At 40.2% G+C, this 25,610-nt stretch overlaps 2 protein-coding genes and 1 pseudogene across 3 annotated transcripts; all 3 read right to left on the reverse strand.

Annotated features, from left to right (window-relative positions):
- Nucleotides 1-3,839: 3,839 nt before the first annotated feature.
- On the reverse strand, nt 3,840-5,142 carry LOC149189014 (pentatricopeptide repeat-containing protein At2g03880, mitochondrial-like). The gene is made up of 2 exons (XM_089411750.1): nt 5,005-5,142; nt 3,840-4,731 (listed from the first exon to the last, which is right to left on the reverse strand). Exons 1-2 carry the CDS (start codon nt 5,031-5,033, stop codon nt 4,287-4,289), a joined length of 474 nt encoding a protein of 157 aa, XP_089267876.1. The 5' UTR covers nt 5,034-5,142; the 3' UTR covers nt 3,840-4,286.
- Nucleotides 4,898-6,009, reverse strand: LOC149189015 (pentatricopeptide repeat-containing protein At5g66520-like). 2 transcript variants are annotated; one of them, XM_089411748.1, is made up of 2 exons: nt 5,907-6,009; nt 4,898-5,741 (listed from the first exon to the last, which is right to left on the reverse strand). In XM_089411748.1, exons 1-2 carry the CDS (start codon nt 5,989-5,991, stop codon nt 5,146-5,148), a joined length of 681 nt encoding a protein of 226 aa, XP_089267874.1. In that variant the 5' UTR covers nt 5,992-6,009; the 3' UTR covers nt 4,898-5,145. The 2 variants fall into 2 exon arrangements, with proteins under 2 accessions (XP_089267874.1, XP_089267875.1); XM_089411749.1 differs by having other exon boundaries at nt 5,377-5,515; nt 5,607-5,991.
- A 27-nt stretch (nt 6,010-6,036) lies between these two features.
- Nucleotides 6,037-6,417, reverse strand: LOC149189016 (pentatricopeptide repeat-containing protein At4g25270, chloroplastic pseudogene; annotated as a pseudogene).
- Between the last annotated feature and the right edge of the window lie 19,193 nt (nt 6,418-25,610).

The following is a 25,610-nucleotide window of genomic DNA, read 5'->3' on the forward strand; positions in this document are numbered from 1 at the left end:
CCACTGAAGATAAGTTTTTTTTTTTTTTCCCCGAAGGTGGCAAAACCTATCAAACTCAGGTGTCAAACCAACAGTGAGGACAGCGATCTCTGGCTGCTATCCGCGAATGTCGGTTTGACTCATCACTGTTATCAAGGAAAACCACGCCACCTGTAAGAACCCGCTGGTGGTCCGTAAGGGAGCAGGCTTTCACTCCTGCCAAATGCCTCTGGGTCTTGGGCCGTTAACCTGTTTCCTTACGTCCGAGGAAGACGAGCTCTTAGCCAAGCAGACGCAGTTTTACGGCATACTCCAGGCCGACACTAAAGATAAGTTACTTGACTTTAGTTAACTTTTTTAATCTTTAGTTTTATTTATTTTAATTCAAGTATTGGTCATAAATTTAGCTTGCTTTACATGCATTTCACATGCAACTCATTCGCATGCATGCAACTCACTTGCACACTCTGTGTGTCGCATGCAACTCACGTGCATGCCTTATGCGATCAATGTGCATACAATGCATGCTGCATGCAAGCTCTTAAAGAGGTAAAACAAGGTCTTAGTCAAGACACAAGTGTAAAAGTACCCGTCCAAGCTACAAAAATCAATAGGATGTTTAGGAGCATACGGCTTCTAGGAACAAGTCAAAGGGGGGAGCAAGACTTCGAGCATATTTCTGAACCATGTGGCAAGGAAGGCTTCCAATTTAGAGGGAGTAGCCATTGCAATAGATGCAATTCTAGGATTAAGTTAATTCTAGGGGGCAAAAGTACCTCCTCTGCTAAGATAAAGTGTTGATGTTTGTAGCTTGAGAAGGAACTTCTACACAGGCCTAAGTGTTTACACATGCAAAAGTCACCCAAGATCTCTTTAGGACACTTAAGTTTGAGCAAGTTGCTAATCTAACTTATTCTAAATTTAACTTGAGAAATCTCATAAATAAAATAATTGATTATGTTGGCTATTCGGTTAAAAAATAGGAAAAGTAAAGTATTTACTTTAATGATTATGTTTTAATCTCAATCGTTGATCACAAGCGAGGTGAGATCTCGTTGTCAATCACTTTGGAGATTAGGTTTAGGCGTTTAACTCTATGTAAAGTTATAAAATAAAGGCCAAGGAGAGGAGAAAGGCACACCATACAATAACATTGACCATTGAGAGAGATCTTCTCAAGTGAGTTGTGTGTGACACTCAAGTGTGCTGACTTTGGGGAAGGTACAAGGGTGCAACATTGGAAATCCAAATAAATCAAGGAGATCGAGGACAAATCTAGGTCCTAATTCGCTAGATCAAAACTAGGGCATGTTGTATTTGTACTTTTCTCAGTGGGGCCATTATCCCAGGACATGAGCCCAAGTAAGCTTATATTTAATGAAAAATTGTAGATTTGATAGAATTTGTTTGTCACTTCTATTGAAATTGGTTGTGTAATTTTGCTTTTGCTAATTCAGTTAAAAATTTAGTCATGCATTTATTCAATAGATCTATAATCTACTAGATTAATAAATTGCCAAGAGCCAGTTCACAAGAAATTTAACACTAATTACCAAGATATTTCCTATATCTCACTTGCAACTAAAATATTCTTTTTATAGGTCCCTTGTGGTTATTAAGGGTTATGAACAGAACTCTCTATTAAACCCTCAAAGTAAATGTTACAGATAAATTAATTAGTTTTTGGCCTTAATCCATGCTCTGGGCAATGACATACTTTAAAAATGTCAAAACTATGACCGTCTCCCACACATACACCAAAGATTAAATATGTAAATGGTGTTTGTAATGGTTTTTGACTTCATGCATGGCCCATAGAAAGAATTTTACAATGTAACATTAGTCCAAAGCTTATCTTTAAAGGCTTATATGGTGATTCGACACCTTGTGTAGGGCTCATCAAGATTAAAGGCAACTCTATGGATATGCATGCATGGCCCATAAAAAGTATTTTTACAATGTAACATTAGTCCAAAGATTATCTTTACAAGGGATAGATGGTGATTCGACACCTTGTGTAGGGCTCATCAAGATTAAAGGCAACTCCATGGATATGCATAGTTTTCATCCTTGAACCATAGATTGGGACATGAACCCCACCCATCTTGTGCCAAATGTTGATATTATACCCATAACACTCATACGACAATGATTCTTTCTATAATGCCTACATCATGGTATGCACCCCATACATGGCCCATTAGATTTAGAGCAACTTATTAAGGATTATGTCCTTAACTTGGGCACACAAATTGTGAAAATCATGCCCATATCCCATTCATGGAGTAAGTGTTCCCTATATTGGGATTTTGCAATTTAGCAATAAGTTTACACCCTAATTAATAGTTTGAATTTCATAAGTGATTATGAGGATACAAGTCTATGATTGTTAGTCTTAAAGTAACCAATTTTTGGCCTTAGACCATGGTTTCATCTATAAACACTAGTTATTAACCATGCATACACATTTCTACATGTCTAAAAGTCACACACATTATTTATGAACTGATTTTCTTATGTACTTATGTCAAATGCATATTCTTAGCCTCATATGAGAAAGCAAATCCATTATGTTTTTATTAAAAACAATACACATCCCAATATCATCTTTGTCCATATACCTATTAAAAAATGCAAAGCAATATTGAACTATTGGGAATAGTTGAACAATTAGAAATCTAGCAAAAGCTTTTGAAAACTATGAAAAATGTTTGTATGTTTTGAAACAATAAAAGACATTTTGTTCTATGGGTAATATTATTGAGTTATGGGGGTATTTTTGGCGATGATATGATCAATGTTTAAAGAATGACAAGTAATTTTGATCCTTCATAATTTGTATGTAATGGTTATTTATTTTTATTTTTTTGCCTCTAGGGATAGAAAATATAAAAATATTTTTTCAGCACACAAAAAGAATCATAGCCTTTTAGGGGCCCTGAATCTCATATATGTTGCCACCTTATAACAATATAGCCACATGGACATAGAAATCCATCTCTAGCATGTAGGAATCTAAACGATGGAAATACAACCCTAACTCAATTGACTTAGGCCCTCGGGCAATCTATCTCAACGAAGTTTTAGCTTGAAAATTATGAGAAATGTTTATATGTTTTGAAACAACAAAAGGCATTTTGTTCTATTGGTAATATTGTCGAGAGGTGGGGCATTTTTGGCGATGATATGATCAATGCTCAAGGAATGGCAAGTACTTTTGACCTTTCATATTTTTATGTAATGTTCAATTTTTTTTTTTGCCTTTAGGGATAGAAGATACAAAAACCTTTTTTTTCAGCACAAGAAAAGAGTCATAGCCTTTTAGGGTTCTTGAATCTCATATATGTTGTCACCTTATAACAATATAGCCACATGGACAGAGAAATCCATTTCTAGCATGTAGGAATCTAAACGATGGAAATATAACCTTAACTCAATTGACTTGGACCCTCCGGCAATATATCTCAACCAGGTTTTAGTTTTATTGTCTGTCAAACCACTCTTTCACCTATTCAATGTATTTTTGCCAAGTAAATATCTGAAGTTCAGAATCTCCCATGAAAAAGATAATTAAGCTTTAACAACATCCGTACAATATTAGAGAGATAATACTTCAAATCATTCTCTAAACTACCGTCCCACTAATAGGTTTGGTTGTTTCTCAAGCGTTCCTTCACCTATTCAGTGTAGGTTTGCAAGTAAATGTGTAAAGGTCAGAATCTCCCACCCAGAGGTAGTCAAATTAAAGCAACATCCCTATAATATTAGAGAGACACTTCTTCAAATTGTTTTCAAAGATACGGTCCCACCACATGGCATACATGGACGTTACGACATAAAATGCGTAGTCCTTTAATGACTTGAATCCCACTCAATGAATCATACTTCGAGCAGCAACTCACAGCACCTCTTGTATTTATCAAAAACTAAAATCCATCCGACTGTGAACTGAAGGCAAGTTTCATAGATAAACTTCTTATCGCCAATAACCATCACAAGTGCATAATCTGTCCTTGAAATAATAAAATTGACATGTCCTTTGGCAATAATTTCTCTCTTAGAATCATTAATATATACATATTGCTGCCATGGCAGTCACCACATGCACAAAGGTTCTTCACAATCTGGGCAGTAGTCTTATGGCTTATGTTGAGATGTCGAATGCAATGACTAACTTCTCAATCTTATGGTGTAACATGTCGTCCCTTGCCTCCTCCAGATAATGGAACACAAAGTTTGTGCCAGGCACATGACTTTCTTCTCTCCTCTCTATTCAAGGTTTCCAACAATGCATATTTTTTCTCAAATTAAAGATACATGTCTTCTCCAAAAAAATTATGTACTTTCTTCTTTATGTCAATCCAACTACATCCTGGTGTCTTTTTCAATCCCCTCTCTTTCATCAGTGTTCTCAGCCTCACAACATCTGCCCACCTGTTTGCCTCAGCATAGATGTTTGTCAAAAGAACATAACATGAAGCATTTTGAGGTTCTAATTCTATAATGTGCTCTGCCACACATTCACCCAGTACAATGTTGCTATGAATTCGGCAACCACCAAGCAAGGACCCCCACACATTGGCAGTGGGTTCTAATGACATTTTTTTGATCAACTCATATGCCTTATCAAGAAGACCAGAACGCCCAAGCATGTCAACCATGCACGCATAGTGTTCTTCTTTTGGTGTGATGTGATGATATGGATTCATACTATTAAAATAACGCCACCCCTCTTCCACTATGCCTGAAACGCTGATAAAACAGATATTAAGGTGACATGGTTAGGTTCTATACCTTGCTCTATCATGTTGTCAAAAAGTGCAAGTGCATCCTCACCATGCCCATGCATTCCACACCCGGCAATCATTGCATTCCATGAGACTACATTTCTTTTAGACATTTTCTCAAACAACAGGCGTGCTATGTCTATGCTCCCACATTTGGCATACATATCTATAAGGGAATTACACACAGCAATATCCGATTCAAAATAATTTCTAATTATGTAACCATGGATCTGCTTACCTTCTCCCAGAGCTGATAAATGGGCACATGACTGGAGAACACCCGAGACAACAATTGAATGAGTTTCAATGCCTTGCATTTCCATGTCCATGAAGAGCGTCAAGGCTTCATAAGCATGTCCATTTTGCACATAACCCGCAATCATTGCACTCCATGAAACCACATTTCTTTGACACAATTCATCAAAAATATACCTTGCAATCTCTTTCTCCCACACTTGGCATACATGTCAATTAGGCCAGTACCCACAACATTCTTATCAAATCCATTTCTAACAATATAACCGTGAATCTGCTTACCTTGTCGCAGATCAGAAGACCGTGGGAAAGCTGGAAGAACACTCCCAATAGTAACTGAATCAGGTTTTATGCCTTTCAGTAGCATTTGAGCGAATAGCTTTGTGGATACATTGGCATGTTCATTAAGCATATAACCATCAATCATCGCATTCCATGAGACCACACTTCTTTCAGGTATCCTCTCAAACAATTTGCATGCTATCTCTAAAGTCCTGCAGTTGGCATACATATCAATGAGGGCATTGCCAACAACAACATTGAGCTCTAAGCCATTTCTAATTACATAACCGTGGATCTCCTTACCTTGTTGCAGAGCTGGTAAACAGGCACACACGGGTAGAACGCTTACTACAGTAACAACACTAGGTTTCATACCTTGCCCCTGCATTTCACCAAAACACTTCAAAGCTTTGTTGGCATGGCCCTCCTGGGTATACCCTGTAATCAAAGCATTCCAAGAAACCACATCTCTGTCACGAATGTTGTCAAACAAGATCTCTGCAGTCTCTAACCTTCCGCATTTGGCATACATATCAATGAGGGCATTGGACAAAACATCTGATTCCAATCGCCTCCTGATCATAAAAGCATGAATCTCCTTACCATGTTGCGGGGCTGCCAATTGCGTGCAAGCCGAGAGAACAGTCACCATCGTAACGGCGTCTTTCTTTACTCCTTGCAGTTGCATTTATCTGAAAAGCATCAGAGCTTCACCTGCAAGTCCATTCTGTGATTACCCAGCAATCATAGAATTCCAAGATACCAAATCTCGTTCAAGAATTTTGTCAAACAGTTGGCATGCATCTTCCAGACGTCCACATTTGGCATACATGGTTATAAGTGAATCCGCCACAAAAACATGCGATATAAACCCTGTTCGAACTATATCGCTGTGAATGTCAATACCCACTTGCAAATTCAATAGGCTCGTGCATGCCTTGACTAGAGAGGGAAAGGTAAACCTGTTCGGTTTCATATCTGCCAATTCCATTTGTTTATACAATTCAAGTGCTTGCTCTGGAAAATTATTATTTGCATACCCTCTGATTATCGCGTTCCACAATGAAACATCGCGCTCGCATGTTTCATCAAATAGAAGGCGTGCGCAATCCATTTCACCCAACTGGGAGTACGCTGCAACCAGTTATGTGAGTAAAAAGGTGCTGTGATCAAGTCCCGTTGTGATCATGCGGGCATGAAGCTGTTGCAGTTGCTCTATGTTGGTACAAGCCTGCAAAATAAAAGCGAAAGCGTTGGGATTGATGTTCCTGGAATAGGGTTGACGTTTGCCAGAGACGGCAATGGCAGAAGCAGTGTGATGGAGAAGTTCGGCACTTGTATTCTGAAGCGAGAAGAGTGTATTGGTTTGATTGCTTAAGGTGGAACTGCTAGAGTTACCCAAATTTTGATATAATAACGTAGGAGACTGGAAGGTTAAGTCCATTGCAAAGGCCATGACTGCTTTGGAGTTTATATCAAACCAAATCAAATGGTTGAATAGAGTGCCTATGCACCACATGGCCTAATCATTTAAGATAATTTCATAACAGACACTGAAAATATTCATTATCAAATTATCTAAAATTATTTTATCACGATATCTACAAATTTTAGGCGTAGTTTTGAAAATGGGCTGGTCGTTTTTCTCTTTCTCGGTTGTCTGACATGTCCCGTCATTGTCTCTGTTTCCAGCAATCCCTTCCCGTCCGGTTTGCACATCATTACTTATTTTCAAAATTGCAAAACTTCCAATAATCACTCTACTCTGCATCCACACTTAGAAACCCTGTTTTTGTCATTGAAGCATCGCGATTTAAGATTTTGACAATAACCCAATACCGCTTTGAAACCGAGCTCGCCACAAGAAACCACTTCTTGTTTCTGTAACAGAAGGCTCTTTAGTGCCAGAAACCTGTGCATTATTTGCTTTAACCAGTGTCTGAAGCCCTTTTGACTCTCCTCTTTTCGGGCATTTTAAAGAAATATTTCAGGTTTACCATCTAACAGTTGACGGCTCTTCAGATGTCAGAAACCTGTGCATTATTTACTTTAACCAGTGTATGAAGCCATTTCGACTCTCTTCTTTTCGCCATTTTTAAGAAATATTTCTCGTTTACCGTGACATGTAGAAAGATATGCTTCTCAATGCAAGTTTGACATTTTGTTCACACATTTGATTTATTTAAATGTGAGCAATAAAATGTTGGCATGATGCAAATTTCACATTTTGTTTGTTTTGTTTTTGTTTTTTTGTTTGGGACATTTTGTGTGTTTTTTTTTTCAACTTTATCCATGTAACATCTTTCGGATTGAGATGTATTTAATTATTGTTTCTAAAATGATACATATGATATTTTCTAAAGTTTGTTTTGTTTTATTTTGTGTTTTTTTCTTTATCAATATGTATATTAGTAACAATTTTTAGGTTGAGATCTATTTAATTATTGCTTCTAAAATGACTATAAAGTTTGCTTTGTTTTATTTTGTGTTTTTTTCTTTATCAATATGTATATTAGTAACAATTTTTAGGTTGAGATCTATTTAATTATTGCTTCTAAAATGACTATGACTCTGTATAGCTGTAGATTATTAGGTTGAGATTTATTTGGTAGTTGTGATTCGGAAAACTCAAATATAAATTTCATAATAATTATTTAAGAGCGTTATTAAGATCATGAAATTTGTATGATTAAAGGTTTTTTGGGTGTATATTTTTTGAAGTGTTATTATTATTAGTGGCACAATTATATTGTTGCTTTAATATGAGGTGTGTAAGTGCATTTTGTATATCTAGTAATTGTGATTTGGAAAACTTAAAGATAACTTTCATAATCATTTGATATTGTTATAAAGATGGTGAAATTTGTATGATTGTAGGTTTTTTGGGCAAATATTTCTATAAGTGTTATTAATAGTGGCACAATTATATGGTTGTTTTAACATATAGTGTGCAACTGCATTTTGTATTTTTAGAGACAATAATCTAGAAAACCTAGATATAAATTTTATAATTATTTGATATTATCATAATCATTATGAATTATTTAAAAGTTTCAAAAAATCTAATATAAATTTCATAAATAAGATATTATAAATATTTTACAAAATCTAAAATGAATAAAATAGTAGATTTATTTTCACAAAATTTCATATATAATGCATTCCTTACTTTATTATTGCTATGAACTATCTAAAAGAAAACACAATGTTTTATACTTGGTTTGGTTCTTTGGGATTTTCCTCTCTCATAATGACTTTTTCATAGATTTTCCTATCTCTACTCAATACTCTAAATATAAGATACAACAACTTTTAGATAATTTAGTTAGGTTTTTTTTTTCCTTGATGATTTAGTTTTTCTATATTTCCTTGAGACTTTAAATCTTTTATCAAACTTACAAACATACATACAAAGTTATGTGAATTACATTTCTAATTATTAAAAATTTATAAATAACAAATACCATCAACATGGAGTTACTTTATTCTAATTCTATCTCAAAATTTCTCCACATATATGCCAACCCCATCATCTCCAACACGGATGCTCAACAATGTTTCCCTCTCTATTTCTAGTATAGCTTGCATTTTGAGTTGAGAAACCATATAAAAGTATCACCTCAAATTTCCTCTCCATTTATGTAACTCCATTTCCATTTCCAACATTGTTTACCCACATTGCTAGTAATGAAAACATATAAAAATGAAACAATAATTCTAATTGTGGTATTGAGAAACCATATAAAAGTATCACCTCAAATTTCCTCTCCATTTATGTAACTCCATTTCCATTTCCAACATTGTTTACCCACATTGCTAGTAATGAAAACATATAAAAATGAAACAATCATTCTAATTGTGGTATTGAGAAAAACACTTTCAAAAATATTAGAGCTTTCAGGAATTGATCCTGTGACCCTCCCATCTGGCGAGGCCCCGACTTGACCAATTGAGCTAACCCTTGGGGCTTGAGCTAATCAATTGTTACAAAAACAAGAAATTTGATTTCAAAACACTATTGTCTTCTTTTCAATGGTTTTATCACAATGTTTCGATGACAAAATCAGGGTCTTTGAGTGTAGGTGCAAAGAAAAGTGATCGTTAAAGATGGAAAAAATGACCAAAAACATGTCAGGTAATGGCTAAAGAGAAAAAAGACCATCACATTTTGTCAAAACTTAGAATAGATAATTATGCCCAAATTTTATATGGTATGAATAATTATTAAAATATATGCCATAAGATTATACTATTTCTATTTATTTAAAATAAAATAAATTAATGAAAGGTATTTCTCAATTATTTTTAAAATGTGATATTGTCATATAATACACTATAATGATCATTAATATTACAAACATCTTATATTCTAAATTAGGTGGATTTCTCAACCAAATTAAATTAAATTTAATTATGTGATAGAATTAAAAATTAAAATATAAGTTTTAATTAAATTATTATATCTTAATTTTTAAAATTAAAATATTAATTATAAATTATATGATTAATATGGTGCAAGTAGTGGACAAATGGTTGGGCTAACCCACATTTAAATTTTGACTCGATCTAATTCAATTAAAAAATATGTCTATTTTTTGTATTCAATTAAGCAAAGTCTTTTGGTAGAAATCACATAAGAGAAATTTTTGGCCGATGCATTTCAAACCAACACGATGATGAACCACACTTGTTGGTTCGAAGCACGTCGGCCAAAATTTTCTCTTATGTGATTTCTACTGAAAAACTTTGCTTAATTTGTATATTATTAGCACAATCATATAAATTAAATGGTTGGTAAAATACCAATAAGCATTAATCTATGATAAACATCAAACACCAAATACATAATACATCTAACTTGGCTAAAAAATAAAAATCATAAAAACCAACTAAATTATGACTTTATTTTATATTGTTTTAGATATCGTTTTTGGGATTCAACTGCGTTAAGTAAGTCATTAACGTATGACCAATTCCATGAGAGGTAGTTGTAACTGACTAATTTCTCATGATTTTTGAATTGTTCACTTAGCACTCATTGCATCGGGTGATGCTCACGGGGGTGAAGAAGTGGGATTGAAACTAGTGAAATGAATCACATAGCGTCAATCGTCACTTCGTAGTTTCAATCCCACTTCTTCACCCCTGTGAGCATCACCCGATGCAATAAGTGCTAAGTGAACAATTCAAAAATCATGAGAAATTAGTCAGTTACGACTACCTCTCATGGAAATGTCATACGTTAATGACTTACTTAATGCCGTTGAATCCCAAAAACGGTATCTAATATAATGCACTGCGTAAACCCCTAATACTTAAATAATTGTTATTTTATTATTAAAATAATATAAAATTTAAGCATATATATATATATATATAAACTAGCTTAGATCCATCTTAACTTCGAATCTACTAGGCATCCAGAGGGACCAAATCTATTTTCATTCTCAAAAAAGTTTGCATCTCAAGAGGTATGATCTCTCTCTCAGCTTGAGATAAGATGGATCTAATTGCCATAGTCTAACTAGACGGAGGAATTGCCCGGAAAGTTATGGAAATTCCAGTCATATTTAGAGAAAATCCGGCAAGGATTTTTGTAAATCCAAGTTATAGTTGTTAAACTTCAAAATTTTAGGTGTTCTAGAGGTTTTTGATGGTGCTGAATCCATTTCCACCATCAAAAACAATATTCAAATATTGCTTCTACAAGATTTTTTGAAATTTTTTTACCCGAATTCCGACCACTTTTGACCATCCGGGGAATTCCTCCGCCTCGGTAGATGACTCCGATCTAATTTGCTTTAATTTAATCATTTAAATAGACTATATTCCACATAAATACCAAGGGTCAATACCATGAAGTTATTTTTATTTTAATGTTATTTTTTATTATTTTGATGGAGTAAAAATGTTTTCACATAAGATTATTTTTATTTTTACCATCAAAAAGACATTACATTACAACATATCTTCCATAATGGATTCTGCACAAAAACATGAAACAAGAATCTTAACCATGGATATAAATCCTCACTTTACCATGGATATTCTTAATCTGGAAATAAACTTTGTTACAATACCATGGCTTACCAATACCACATGCCCAAAAAACCATAACTCACGTCATATAACAGTTGTTCATATGACATTTTATGTTTTTAATTAATAAATTTAATTAAAATGACAAAAAAAACATAATCATTTTGAAGATAGATCTCTAACATTTGACTTGTGTATGAATATTCTAAAATATTTTGTTGAGGTTAAATCTCTACCTAATAATTATTGATGATTGAATTAAAATTTTGGAGACCTTATTTCAAAATAGGCACACCTATGACACAAATATATACTATTATATACAAACATACACTATTATATGTTGACATAAACCAACCTAGATCTACCTTAATTATAGATTTACCAAGCGCCAAGAGGGATCAAATCTCTTTTCACTCTAAAAGAGGTTTGTACCTCAAGAGATTTGATGTCTCTCGATGCTTGGTAGATCTGGAGATAAGATGGATCTAAGCTGGTAGAAAATATATACATATATAACATTTCTTCTTGTATAATTATACCATTGGAAAAACCATAAGTTGTCAAAATCTGGAGCCCAAAAATCACCAACAATAAAATGGCTATTTTACCTCAATTTAATTTTAATTATTAATTTTATTTTTAGTTTTTTTATGGAATTTTGACTCAATCAAAATGTTTATATAAGAAGATAGGATATTAAAATATATTTTCCTTATTGGGATGGAGAGCGCCTCTCGGCGCAACGACTTGGATTTAGATCATATATATATATATATATATATATATATATATATATATATATATATATATAACACATTGAAATTTGGAGAGGAATGGGGGCTAAGACAAAAGGTCACCCCTAGCACAAAGCATGTGCAAATTCAATAGTATTGAAGGTATCTGTTTTTTGGTCCATAAACGCTTTTTGTGTTGAGTTTTATCCAAATGGAGGAGATTTAGGTAGACTATTCATTAGATCCTTTTGAGCTTTATTAAATATGGTCAGCGCTAGCTGGCAAGTCCTCAGGTGATGACAAAGCAATAGGATCAGAGTAGGATTTCAAACAGGTGTCGACGGTTGCAAAGTAGTTATCTCTGTTGTGGATGGTGTCTTCAGATCTAGTTGGTGGTCCAACCAAATTACATTGCACATAACCATAATGCTTGGATGACAGTTTATTACCTAGATCTTAGTCTTGGACAATGGCAGGGGATTCTTGAAAATTTAGTATGTTTCCGAGTTTTGTGCCCCCTCCTCTTCACGCAAAGGTGTCCATCGAGGCTCTATTGACTGAGTTATTAAGGGATTTAGAGGTCCAACATGGCATTAGGCCACAACATAGTGCCATTGATCTCTTGGAGGATTTTCTACTGGAGGGCATTTCACAAGGTGGATGGTTGTAGGTAGGTTCATCTAGTGATTTAGGGGCTTTGGTTTCAATGGGTTTGCCCTTAGAGAAATCACTCTGGGCAAGGAATTTTGCGTTTCTACACCAAATTGAAGAGGGTTTCTCCCTTTGCAACAATAGTTTTATTGTTGCAGTTCTAGGGCAAGATGCTCTCCAAGAGTAGCGGGAACAAAGATCAGATGATAGGAAGATTTTTTTGCCAAGAGAATTTGGATCAGGATAGAAAGAACCATCTCTTTTAGGTGGTCAAAAATCATTTTTTGGTAGTTTGTTGTTGTCATTGATGTTAATGGTTGGTCATTAAAGTCAAGTTCAACGGGAGCTTGTTGAGTATTCTTGATGTTAGGGATGTCATTGTTGCTTAAGTTATACAATGTCATTGATTACTAAGTGTAGGTTGTAAATTATTTGACTTGAAGTCATGAATGAAACCCAGTTGGATAACCTAACTTGGCAAAATTTTTGTTTATATTTATCTTGATCAAAAGAGTATATAAAATGTTTGGTTAGATAGCCCTCTTAAAGAGCTTTCCAATGGTATATGAAAATTGGTCACTCCCAAGGAATGAGGAGAAATTTGTTTTGAAGTGAAGCAGTTCAAGTTAGAGCGGTCAAGTTTCCAAAATCTGGGTCATTTGGGGATGCATTGAGGCATCTAGGCATTTGGTCATCTAGGATACGTCAAACTTTGGATTGGTACAAATGAGCTATATATCAAATTATCTGAAATTATCTGGACTTTGAATCCATTTGAGCATCTGGAGGTTGCTCAAGACAAATACCACGGGATAAGTCATATGTCGAATTTCTCGAGTAAGGTGGATCGGCTAACAGGTGGCAATAAATGAAGTAACATGGAATATAGGTGGAAATTAGATGACATGGTGGTAGGAGAACACAACATGTGGCATCCAGATGGCAGTACAAGTGGCATATAGGGGGTGCCATGTGGGAGTGATGTGGCACTCTGTAGGGAACGGGATCCCCCAAGGACAGTTTTGGGGCTAAGAGCCCATGTTTTGGGTCAAGTTTTGTAATAAAGTTGTAAAGTCTCCGCATTTTGTGGTCGCGAAGGTGTCATAAGTCATAAAGGGTTGTCCGCCCTTATTTTGTAAAATGTAAAGTCGGTTGTAAAGATCTACCCATGGTCCGCAGACCATGGGATTGTATAAAAAGAGCTAAGTAAGTAAGCTCTAAGTAGCTTGGAGAGGTAAGAATTCTTGAGCGATAAGAAGGAAGTCTTTAGAGAAGTCTAAGTTTAGGGTCTTAGCATAGGTAGAGGCTCTATAGCTGAGTGCGCAGAGGCCTAGGGTGGAAGTCCGCAGACCCTTGCAGCTGTGTGCGCAGGGTGGATAGAGTTTGTAATCATCTGAAGATATCAATAAATAAAAGCATTCTACAAATTATGTGTCTTTGTTTCCTATTAATGCATCTTGTCATATTGTGTATGAATTTCATTTACAATGCTTATGTGATGCGTGAATGTATGTAATTACGTTGGGTAATTGAATGCAAGTAAGAATATTTGTTTACGTAGTAATAACCGTGATCGTTTAATAAGATAAGTAAGACACTTAAGATAATTTGGGAATCTGCACAATACATTGCCCTAGCAGCGTGAAAGTACCTGAACTACAGGTTAGGGTTGCGCGAATCTCAATCATGCCCCTTTGCGAAGGTACCGAAGGGCGGAATAAAGGGCTAGACAGACAGAGCCCTTGAAATTAGTGACCTGCGCGAAAACAGGAACAAGAGGAATAAACCGACACCACGACCATCTCAGCGTGCAGAAATTTGGTTCCAGCATCCCCCCATAGTGCTTCGGGTGAGACTTCGATCCACACCCTGCGGGCTAATGCTAAAAGGGCTAGTAGTGTAGGGATTTTTTTGGCTAACTAACGCTGAACCTGGGTTAAGCCCCATGCAACCAACAAATGGTTCTCTTGCAAGGACCAGAATCTGCATAAGATATGTGTGATGTTGTATCACTGGGATCCAACTAAGAAAGAGATCGGAGGCTGGCTGGATAGGAAGATCCACGAATTCACAGTGCAGGAGAATAGAAATCCGCAACTGACAAAGGAACAATGGCTAGACAGGTACCTATATACAGAAATCCACGAGATATTTTTATGTTCCTTTCCGGTTGAGCTATACAAGTGGATCGTGAAGCTAGAAGGTATCCAAGGCAGGTGGAGACTTGACGGTCCTATTGTTTGGACTCTGGAGCTAGTACAAAGACTGGAAGCCTCTAAGGATAAGATCGCCTGCGTTGTTGATCATTGGCTCGATCACATCATAGGAGGATTTGTGACTAAATTTGCGGTTGATACTTCAGTTAGCTATAGCGAGGTGGAGTGGCACTTTTTCAAAGGTCCGTGAGGTAAGTACAAGAAGTCTTTGAATACCTGGATTAAGATGTTATTGTGCAAAAAACGGGTTATGCATCTACCTTGATGTTCGGAGCTACACGAAGTGGAAAGACTTACAAGAACGAAGGAAGAAAGGGTCCTGAATATAGTCCATTGATTTCACCTCCATTGGGTGACGAAGAGGGAGTAGCGCAAGCTTCTCCGCGAAGTACTATTTAATTAATAAGACAAGGATTCCCGCGACTGCCACCTCCACCCACACCACCTCCAACTTCACCACCATCACCTGTGACTTCACCCATACCACCACCACCTCCACCGCAGTTCAGCATGGCAAATTCAGTGAAGCTGCCTTTGTTCAAAGGCTTGGGAAATGAGGACTCGGACTAGTTTTGGTTCATTATGAAAGTTGTGTGGGAAGCTCAGGGCGTTACAGATGATCACATGAAGAAGGCAACATTGGTTAGTGCTCTGCAGGATCGCGCACTAACCTGGTACATCAAGTACTCTAATGATAACCCAAACGCTGGGGTGGCGGACATCCAGACCGCGCTGAATAAAGAATTCAGTAGGCCTAAATCCAAGGCACAGTCGATTGTGGGGTTCAAGGAAATCACGATGAAACCAGTTGAGACACCTTGGCAATTAGATCAAAGGTTGAAGTGTAAAATCCGCGAAGATAATATGAACTTAACAAATGGACAACACCACGAATGGTTCATGGCTTCGCTCCTGCCACACCTAAGGGTTGCGCTGTCACAACAGAAGACAATGACTTAGATAGAGGCCTTGGAGATTGAAATGGGACTGCATGAAACACTGATGCAGGATCCGAATCTAGGGGTTCAGCAGATCCATGCGCAATTGCAAAATCTTTGCCTTGAAATACAAAGTTTGAAGCAGGACAGAACAGTTCGATCGGAGGTGTGCGAAGAGGTATGGTGCCTGAAATGCAAGGGTCAAGGGCATGACAAAGACCATTGCCCGGTCTTTGCGAACCATATTACAGGAGGAGGACCAATGCCTTTAAGGCCGGTGGAAAGATTAGCCCCGCGTAGATTACTCGCGAGGGAAGGGAATGGCTTATCCATAGGAGAAGAGATCATGGTTAGTAGCAGAGACTAGAGTACTTACTGGATTTCTCCCTTTCTTTATTAATTCCATTCATTCATTGGTGGGGTCCTGGTTGATAACATATAGGGAGGGCAGAGAGCATAAATACATATATAGGACGCAGGCGTGGAGTTGGATCTAAACCCGCTATTGCTTGCTGACACGGATTGCGGATTATGGGTTCCCGTACATGCCAAGTTTATAGCCTGCCTTTCTCGTTCATATGCTCATTGTGTTTGCAGCTGACTTCGAATGTTGATCTTTAGTGATTTTGGATGCTGAGGTTGAGGCGGGGAATGAATTAAGCCTACATAATTTGAGAAAGCCATACATAAGACGAGAGACGGGCACCAGCACGGATGATCGGGAAGGATGAATACATAAGGCATGCAGGTGCCATAAAGGTGGTAGGCAGCCTGGGTTTGTTCCAATTTCTAAATAGTGTGTTTTCTGGATTTCCCCACTTTCCTTGGGCTCCAGCCAGATGTATAGGTTGACTTTATTCTTTCTTCTTTAGCACCGCCTCCCAAACATTGATAGGCTCCTGATCACGCCTCTGATTTCGCAGCGGATCCTGCGCCACCTATCTGAATCCTTAGGTAGCAGGAAAACATACAATGGATAGCTGTCATTTGCTGCAAAAGTTTGTACAAACACCACAACAACTGTTCTGCAACTTTTGTAGGTCGGTAGGGCATGATGAGCGCAACTACAGAAACTTGAATTGATGATGGATAAAACACCCACATATAGGGTTCAGGCAGAAACGCGACCCCCTGACCAGAGCGCGGGGATGGCGCAAACATGATTTCAAGGGTGCAGATGAGGGTGAGGCAGAGGTCGGGGACAGCTAATCTACTACAATTGCGGAGGACCAGGACACTATGCCCGCGATTTCACTAACCCAACGCGTCCGTTGTGAAAATATTACACTTTGTTTGATCATGAAACATAGGATTGTCCTACGTTGATAGTAAGGATACGCGACAAAGGGGCGCTACCACCTCAGCCGAATCAGAACCTTCATATGATGAGGTCTGAACCTTGCGAAGAGGATCTGAATGTGAATATAGTGCTCCGAAGTGGAATTGCAACAGGGGATAATAAGGGGAAACCGTCCGAAGACATCGCATAGATTCGCAAAGCTCCGGCGAAGGAAGCTGAGTTTGATTTGGAGCGTGCACGTGAAACATTCATGGAAGCAAAGAAGAGCTTCGATGAGGCCTCCACCTCAGGGAGCAAGGGTAAGCCTGATTAGGAATTGGACCCTTCTATGCTTACAACCTTCCTAGAGACCTACATGAAGTTGTTGCACAATAGCAACGCTGTGAAGGGGTTACAGGAGCTTATAAATAGATGCGCCAGAAACACTCCGGGTGAACTGCGCGTAGTACGAAAGATTGGTAAGCATAAAAGAAGGACAGGACAAGAGATGAGGATGACCGTGCAAATAGGAGAATACGAAATGGATCAGGTTATTTTGGATCTGGGGTTAGATGCGAATGTCCTACCAAAGCAGACTTGGGAATGGATGGGAAGGCCTATGCTACAGTTGTCTCCGATTCAGTTAAGGATGGCAAATCAGCAGAAGATCATCCCCATGGGGCAGCTGCAAGGGTTCATTGTAGATATTAAAGGTGCAAGCGCGTTGGTTAACTTCGAGGTAATATAAACTGTGGATGACAACAACCCTACCCTGCGCTCCTTAGCATTGATAGGACCACCGATATGAACAGGGTAATCAACGTAAAGCAGCAAAAGATGATATTTGAAAAGAAATCGCTCCGCATAATAGTACCCCTCGATCCTATTGAAGGATTGCGCTATACTAAACCAGTCCGTGATTATGAGAGCAATGACGATCTGGACTGCATCTATAAAATAACTGCGTGAGACCAAGATTGGGTGAATCCAACAGTAGATGGACGAATTACATGGGATCGCGAGAGTTCCTGCACCTCAGACTCTAATGAAGAATTAGAGTGCTGGCAGAATCGGTTACATGAAGTAACCACACTAAGTTGTAACATGATGACCCAGTCGCTGCGTTGTGTGTCGTCAGAGGTAAGAAATCTACCCACTTATGATGGCCTGAATGATGTAGATATCTTTTTGGATGCATTTGAGAGGGAGGTACCAGAGAAGCAGCGCTTCCAGGCTTTGGACTGGGCACTGCATGCTACACCCGCAAGATGGTGGGGTACGCACAAGGGTAGCTTTGATGATTGGTGCGAATGTAGGAGGATGATGAGAACATGCTTTGGGAAGCTGAAGGTATGAATGATAGACAAGTATGATGGGAAGGATGATCCATGCGCACACTTGGCCAAATGGGCCGAGGCTTATGGAGCGAAGCCCCAACCTGAATGGGTGCACTTGTTCTGTCACACCTTGGATTTCATCCCAATGAATTGGTACTTGGAAACAAAGCTCCGTCGTAGTACAGGTGAATGGGATATTCTGCGCGAAGGGTTCATAATGACATTCAACTTTGAAGACAGGTTTGATTGTATTGACAAAGCGTTATAAGAAATGAAAGCGACAATCTTTATGATACCGCAAGATCCTTTGGACCTGATTCAACCCGATTGGACTACTCAGCTGAGTCACGTGCTGGAATGTTATAACGTGACCGCTGAAGAAGAAGAAGATGAGGATTCGCGAAAGATTAACATCCCTGAAACAGAAGGTCACCGCGAGGTTGAGGGACCGCAAACTGAGAATCCTGATATAACCGTGCCACTGAAAACGAAACAGGTAAATATTGGTATGGAGGCAGAGCCCAAATTAGCGAAGATTGAAGATTACTAGGATGACACACCGATGGATAAGGTCGTTGAATTTCTCCACAAATACCAGGATTTGTTCCCTACTAAGTTTACAGGTCTAAAAGGGATATATGAGACCTGGGTGTTATGAAGATCATGTTGAAGCCCGACACGAAACCGGTTAAGCAAATACCTTACTTTCTTAACCCGAAGTATAAGGAGAAGGTCTGCTAGAGCTAAACAAGATGCTTGCGGTAGGCATCATTGAGCCTGTAGAAGAATCTAATTGGGTAAGCCTAATGGTGGTACAGGAAAAGAAGAAAAAGGATGAAATAAGGATATGTGTAGATCTCAGGAAGTTGAATGACACTTGTGTACATGATCCTTTCCTGACTCCATTCACTGATGAAGTGTTGGACAATGTAGGTGGCCACGAAGCATATTCCTTCAATGATGGGTTCTCTGGGTACCATAAGATCAAAATCGAACTGGAGGATAGTAGCAAGACAACCTTCGTGGCTGAGTGGGAATGTTTTTAGTACACTGTAATGTCGTTCGGATTGAAGAATGCGCTTACGATTTTTTTTTTCGTGTAGTCGTTGCTGCGTTCAAGGAATTTATTCATAAGTTCCTGGAAGTGTACTTTGATGACTAGACTGTGTTTGGGCTGGTGAAACGCCATGTGGAAATTTTGCACCTAATGCTAGATACTTGTCGAAGATACTAGATTGCGCTCAATCTGAAGAAATGCCTGTTTTGTGTTCCTTTTGGGACCCTGTTGGGTCATGTGGTTTGTAGACAGGGACTGACGGTATATTCTGCGAAGAGTGTGGTATTACTTATCTTAGAAGCGTTGAGGAATGTGAAACAGTTGCGCGCTACCCTAGGACATATTGGATATTACAGAAAGTTTGTCAAAGGCTATGCCCAGATCACCGCGCCTATGGAGAAGTTGCTAAAAAATGACGTCACATTCTGCTGGAATGAGGACTGTAAGAAAAGCTTGGATGTATTGAAAGAAAAGATGGTCACCGCGCCGATTCTAGTCTTCCCGGATTGGAAGAAGGAGTTTCATGTACATGTCGACGTGTCATGCATAGCACTGGGAGCAATACTAACACAGGCTGACAAAGGAGAATTGGACCATCCTATAGCGTTCGCAAGTAGAAGGTTATCCAAGGCAGAGAAGAACTATTCCACCACCGAGCGCGAAGGGTTAGCCATGGTATATGTGCTCCAAAAGTTTAGACACTATTTGCTGGGTGGCCATTTTAAGATGTATACAGATCATTCTGCGTTGAAATACTTGGTCAATAAGCCTGTGTTGGGGGGGGGGGGGAATCTGCAGGTGGTTGTTATTGTTCTAAGAGTATGATTTTGAAGTTATTGTGAAGCCTGGACGACTGAATGTGGGACCAGACCATCTGTCGTGCATCAAAATAGGGGAAGAGCCCACTAATTTGGAGGAGGGATTGCCTGACACGCAACTATTTGCAGTGCACATCGCGGATGGTCATTTTGAAGATATCATACACTTCCTAATGATAGGAACTGCCCCAGAAGGATACACCGTCCAACAGAAGGAGTTGCTGGTGCATGTGGCAGACTTTTCTGTCATTGTCGGGCATCTGTACAAAATGGGGTCCAATGAGATATTGCGAAACTATGTACCAGAGTTTGAAAGGAGCAGTATCCTTGCAGACATTCATGGGGGCGCCGCGGGAGGACATTATGCAGGGAGAGTGACCGTGTAGAAGATTCTACGTGCAAGACTATGGTGGCTAACCCTCCATTAGGATCCAAAAGCTTACTGGAAAGCGTGTGATGTGTGTCAAAGGACTGGCAGGTCATCGTAGAGGAATGAGCTGCCTCTGAATCCACAGATGACATTACAAACCTTTAAGAAATGGGTGATAGATTTTGTGGGACCCATTCAGCCCCAAGGGAAGAAGATGGGAGCAAGGTACATTATCACTGTGACGGAGTATTTGACTCGATGGGCGGAGGCACAACCTGTGAAGGATTGCACAGGCACAACTGTTGCAAAGTTCCTTTTTGAGTATGTACTGACGTGATTTGGGTGTCCAAAGATTTTGATGAGTGATCGCGGTACGCATTTTCTGAATGAGACGATCAATAGAGCACGCCTTATCATTCGCAGGCTAACGGGACAATGGAAGCATTCAATAAAGTGCTAGAGAACGCGTTGACCAAGGTTTGCAACACTCAGCGAAGTGATTGGGACCTGCGCATACCCATAGTACTATGGGCCTATCGGACGACATGCAAAATGTTGACTAGATAAACACCCTCTAGGCTTGTATATGGTGTTGAAGCAGTGATGCCCATGGAATACATTGTTCCTAGTCTGTGCATAGCGACACTCACGAGTATGACGGATCGCGGAGCCCTGGAAGAGAGGCTCGCGCAGCTAGCTGAGCTTGAGAAAGAAATATTTCTAGTTGGATTTCACCAACAAGTCCAAAAGCAACGCAAAAAAGCATGGCATGATCGGCACATTAAGCTGCACACCTTTAAGGTAAATGACCTAGTTTTTTTATATGACAGCAAGTTTGATAAATTTCCAGGGAAATTCAGATGCACTGGTTAGGGCCCTATGTCATTAAGAAGATTACCGACGGAGGAGCGGTTCAGTTGCTCAAATTGAATGGAGATCCATTCCCAGGAAAGGTGAATGGCAGTTGATTGAAGCCATACACCGGTGGTCCGGCCATGTGACTATATGAAGGTATCACAGTCTTAGCGCTCCAGGCAGTTGAAAGGAGGCGCGGGACTATAAACTAAACTGCTTGGGTTGGGGAGCTACGTGATTGGAGGATTGTGCAAAGCAAGGAAGTGTCGCAGGGTTCGCAACAACGCGAAGGGATCTGCACTACCCAAGGAGAAATCACGCAGGTCAACTGGAAAGTGACCGTTAAAGTCACTGTTCATGATTTGACGGTAGAAATGCAGCTAAAGGGAGCGGGCGACTAGCATTTAAGACAGAATTTATGGATCAAATCCTTGAAAATCTGCCGCCAATCCGGCATTAATGAAGTGAATGTGGGGGGAACGATCGGATTTGAATTCAAAATGCCCTATAAATTACAGGTGGCTGCCCAGCGAAAAACACTTGGCATTTTGAGAATTGAGTTGTTGAGCTCTCAGGCACACATGAACTGAGAATTCTTTGAGGCTCTGATAGCGAGTTTAGCGTTTGAGAACTTACCAGAGACAACATGAGCACTATTGAATAACGTTATGTCGACACCTGCAATAGCTATGGACACTGAAGCAGTGATAGCAGACGAGTAGGTGTCGGAAATTGTTATGGAGGTAGAGGAAGCTGCTCCAGAGGTTGCCAAAGTATTAGCGGAAGTCCCTAAATCACCAAAGACGCTGAGACAAAAGCCCACCACAACCAAGAAGAGCGCGAAGGATAAGAAGGGAAAGCAACTTGCAATACCGGTGCGTGCATCGCCGAGAAGAAACCCACTGAAGGAAAATCCCACTGCACAGGAAAAGGGCAAAGCCATCAATCTGGAGCTGGAGGAGGAAGAAATCGAAGACATCCCGATGGATGATGAAGACATGGGGATAGACATGGAGGAAGTTGAAGTCCAGGGTGTTGACCCTATCACTTGGTTGCCTGAGTATGTCCCTCCGCGCAAAGGCAAGACCAAGGTACCAAAAGATATCGACGAGAGCAAGGTCCCCTTGCAAACCCCTCTGCTATCAGATGAGATTGTTTTTGAAGGACCACACTTGGGGCGGGTTCCTCTATTAAAACTCGAAGACTGGGACTTAGTTGACCATGATAAGTTCTCACACTTGGCAACCGAGCAACTGATGCACCGCATTATCGATACAACCATCAGGATGACTGCATTGGAGCCATGAAGGTGGCTTAGAGGAGTAGACAAGGCAAGTCTGCTCAACCTGCTATGGGTGCTGCACTACAACCACACCTAGATTACACTCTTGGTCATCAAGCAGCTACTATGCTTGGTGCATGATGGGTGTCTATGGCTGGAAGAGCCAATACCCATCACTGACAGATTGATCCACATAACCACATAGTTGCCCTACACAGGAGAAAATTTGGCCCTTGCGGAGGCCATCAATGAGAAGTTTAAGCTGGTGAAGAAGCCGCGTGGATATGCCATATCAGGCATCAATGACCCTGTTGTAAAGGTGGCTACACATATTTTGGAAGGGAAGGTGATGAAGAAGTGTTGTGCCGATAAGGTGTCAGCGCCTATCATCGCACTAGCAACCCAGTGTGCCGAAGGAGTCCAGTTCAATTGGGCAGACTATCGCTGGGGTGAGTTCCTTGCAAACTACCGTGAGGCACAGGTGCTCAACAATACGTTCCAATACACGTGGCTCTTGCTGTCTATTGTGCTGGTAGCATGGGAGCTGCTAGAGGACAGTCAATTCCCTTCAGTTGCACCAGACCTACCAGAAGAAATGAAGTACGCTTTGTTGTCGGCGACCAAGGATGCGCAGCACATCAAGGACAACAAGATCTTTTGGATCTTGATGGAGATGAACATCCGCATGGCCATCAATTGCAAACCGTGTTTGCCGCCTACGGTGTTTTCCAACCTGCAGGGTTACACAGAGTTTAAGTCCGATTTTCACCATGTGTCCATCAGGGCGCGGATGGACCCTATGCAGACATGGTATTACTTGCCTTACCTAGAAATGGATGATGTCATTGATGCAATACTTGATCGTTGGTTGGCAGAATGGCGCACTACAACAGACTTGGTAGTGGGAGGAAGCAAGTACGTCGTGCAGAGCAAGAAGGAGGAGGCCAAGCTCAAGATGACGCAGCTAGCTGAAAAGAGAAAGAAGGAGGCTGCTGACAAGGCCCAAGAGGAGCACGATGTCGCTCAGCAGATGGAGAAGCAAACAGGTGGAACAGAGCGAGGCTCTGACAAAGATATGAGGTTGCCTTCACCTGAGACAGAGGAAGCGACGGACGAATAGACAGAGCAGCACGACACGGACTCGCAGGCGACATCCGCCCACGTCAAGCGTCCAAGAGAACAAGAGAAAGGAGGGTTGAGGAAGAAGTCCAAGGCCACTAAGACATCATTGGACCCAATCACCCTCACAGAGGGCAACTTGCACGACATTGGAGACATGGTGCGCGATGTCACCGCGGAGGCCCTACAACAGTTTGAGCAGAAACAACAACTAATATTGGGGGCTATCCAAACAAGTGTGCAGGAGATGTAGACCCGTGCGTCACTGGCTAGCACGATGTCCACAGCCTTGCTAGCGACACTTCAGAAGCTGCCGAGATGCTGCGCGCGAAGGCCTCTAGCATGGTAATGCTGCGTGATGGAGCACTAACCACGGAGAATGAAGCTGACAGACCCACTGTCAGCGCCCTCAAGGGAGTAGGGTTGAATCTAGCAGCGCTCCCTAACGAGGCACTCCACTTATTGTAGGATGTAGTGATTGCGGAGTTGAGGGCCACTGAGCATCGCGCTCTATAGGTGATCAACGAGTAGTGGATTAACAATGAGCAGATGGAACTACAACGAGACTCTGCCATCGTCGCCATGTCAGAGACGACCGACCAAAACAAGTGTATACTTCAGGTTGTGGAGGAGGCATGCCCAATGGTCCTAGAGTTGGCCATTCTTGAGGAAGAACCAGTCGAGGTGTGCGTCCGCAAGATGGCTACAGGGGTGCGCGACGCTCGTACAGAAATGGCGAGGGTTCAGTTGGAGTTGAACCTACAGATCACCGAATTACAGTTGAAGGCCCAACCTTCAACTCCGTCAGAAATAAAGGAGCAGCGTGCAACTGCTGTCATGGAGGCAATAGTGGCGGTTGACAATGCAATAGCGGCCTGTGCACAACTCTTTGAACAGTCGTTCGAGGTCCTGACGAGCTTGCAGGAGGAACCAAATGTACAACGATTGGAGACAGCAGCGCATGAGCTGTAGCAACGCTATTATGAGGTCAAAGTCACAACGTGAACCGTCGCACTCACATAGAGACTGGAAAAGCTGCAGGAGGCCAAGCAGCTGAAAGAACAGGTGGATCCAGTGTAGCACAAGGAAACAGTGTTGAAGGCACAACTGAAGCCCTAGCTAGATGAGGCTTATGCGGTTACAGCCTCTATTGAAGGAAATCTTGCGACTCTGCAAAATCTTCAAGTTGACAGTTCAGGAGTAGTGACCGAGCAGATGGTTGAAGAAGTAAACCAGGTGGTTGCGCAGTGCACTGCCTAGGTTGCGGTCATACAGGTTGAGCTGGGAGGTCTTCGTGCTAAGATCTCTGCACCCGTAGAGTGACTCGAGGGCAAGTCACGATGTTTGTTGGGGGCCTGTTGGGAATGGGATCCCCCAAGGACAATTTTGGGGTTAAGAGCCCATGTTTTAGGTTAAGTTTTGTAATAAAGCTGTAAAGTCTCCGCATTTTGTGGTCGCGGAGCGCGAAGGTGTCATGAGTCATAAAGGGTTGTCCACCCTTATTTTGTAAAGTGTAAATTCAACTGTAAAAATCTACCCCTGGCCCGCGGACCATGGGATTGTATAAAAAGAGCTAAGTAAGTAAGCTCTAAGTAGCTTAGAGAGGTAA

Source organism: Pinus tabuliformis, chromosome 3_1 (genome assembly GCF_031772625.1).
Source record: "Pinus tabuliformis cultivar Carrire ecotype Pingquan chromosome 3_1, CPIR1, whole genome shotgun sequence".
NCBI classification, from domain to species: domain Eukaryota; kingdom Viridiplantae; phylum Streptophyta; class Pinopsida; order Pinales; family Pinaceae; genus Pinus; species Pinus tabuliformis.

Bases quoted from the DNA above. Each gene is read 5' to 3' on its own strand.
- LOC149189014 (XM_089411750.1), bottom strand. From the start codon at position 5,033: ATGTGCCCATTTATCAGCTCTGGGAGAAG. The intron at 4,732-5,004 runs GTAAGCAGATCC...CTGTTTTATCAG, and splicing joins TTTATCAGCTCTGGGAGAAG to CGTTTCAGGCATAGTGGAAG.
- LOC149189015 (XM_089411748.1), bottom strand. From the start codon at position 5,991: ATGCAACTGCAAGGAGTAAAGAAAGACGCCGTTACGATGGTGACTGTT. The intron at 5,742-5,906 runs GTAAGGAGATTC...CTTTGATTACAG, and splicing joins ATTGGCAGCCCCGCAACATG to GGTATACCCAGGAGGGCCAT.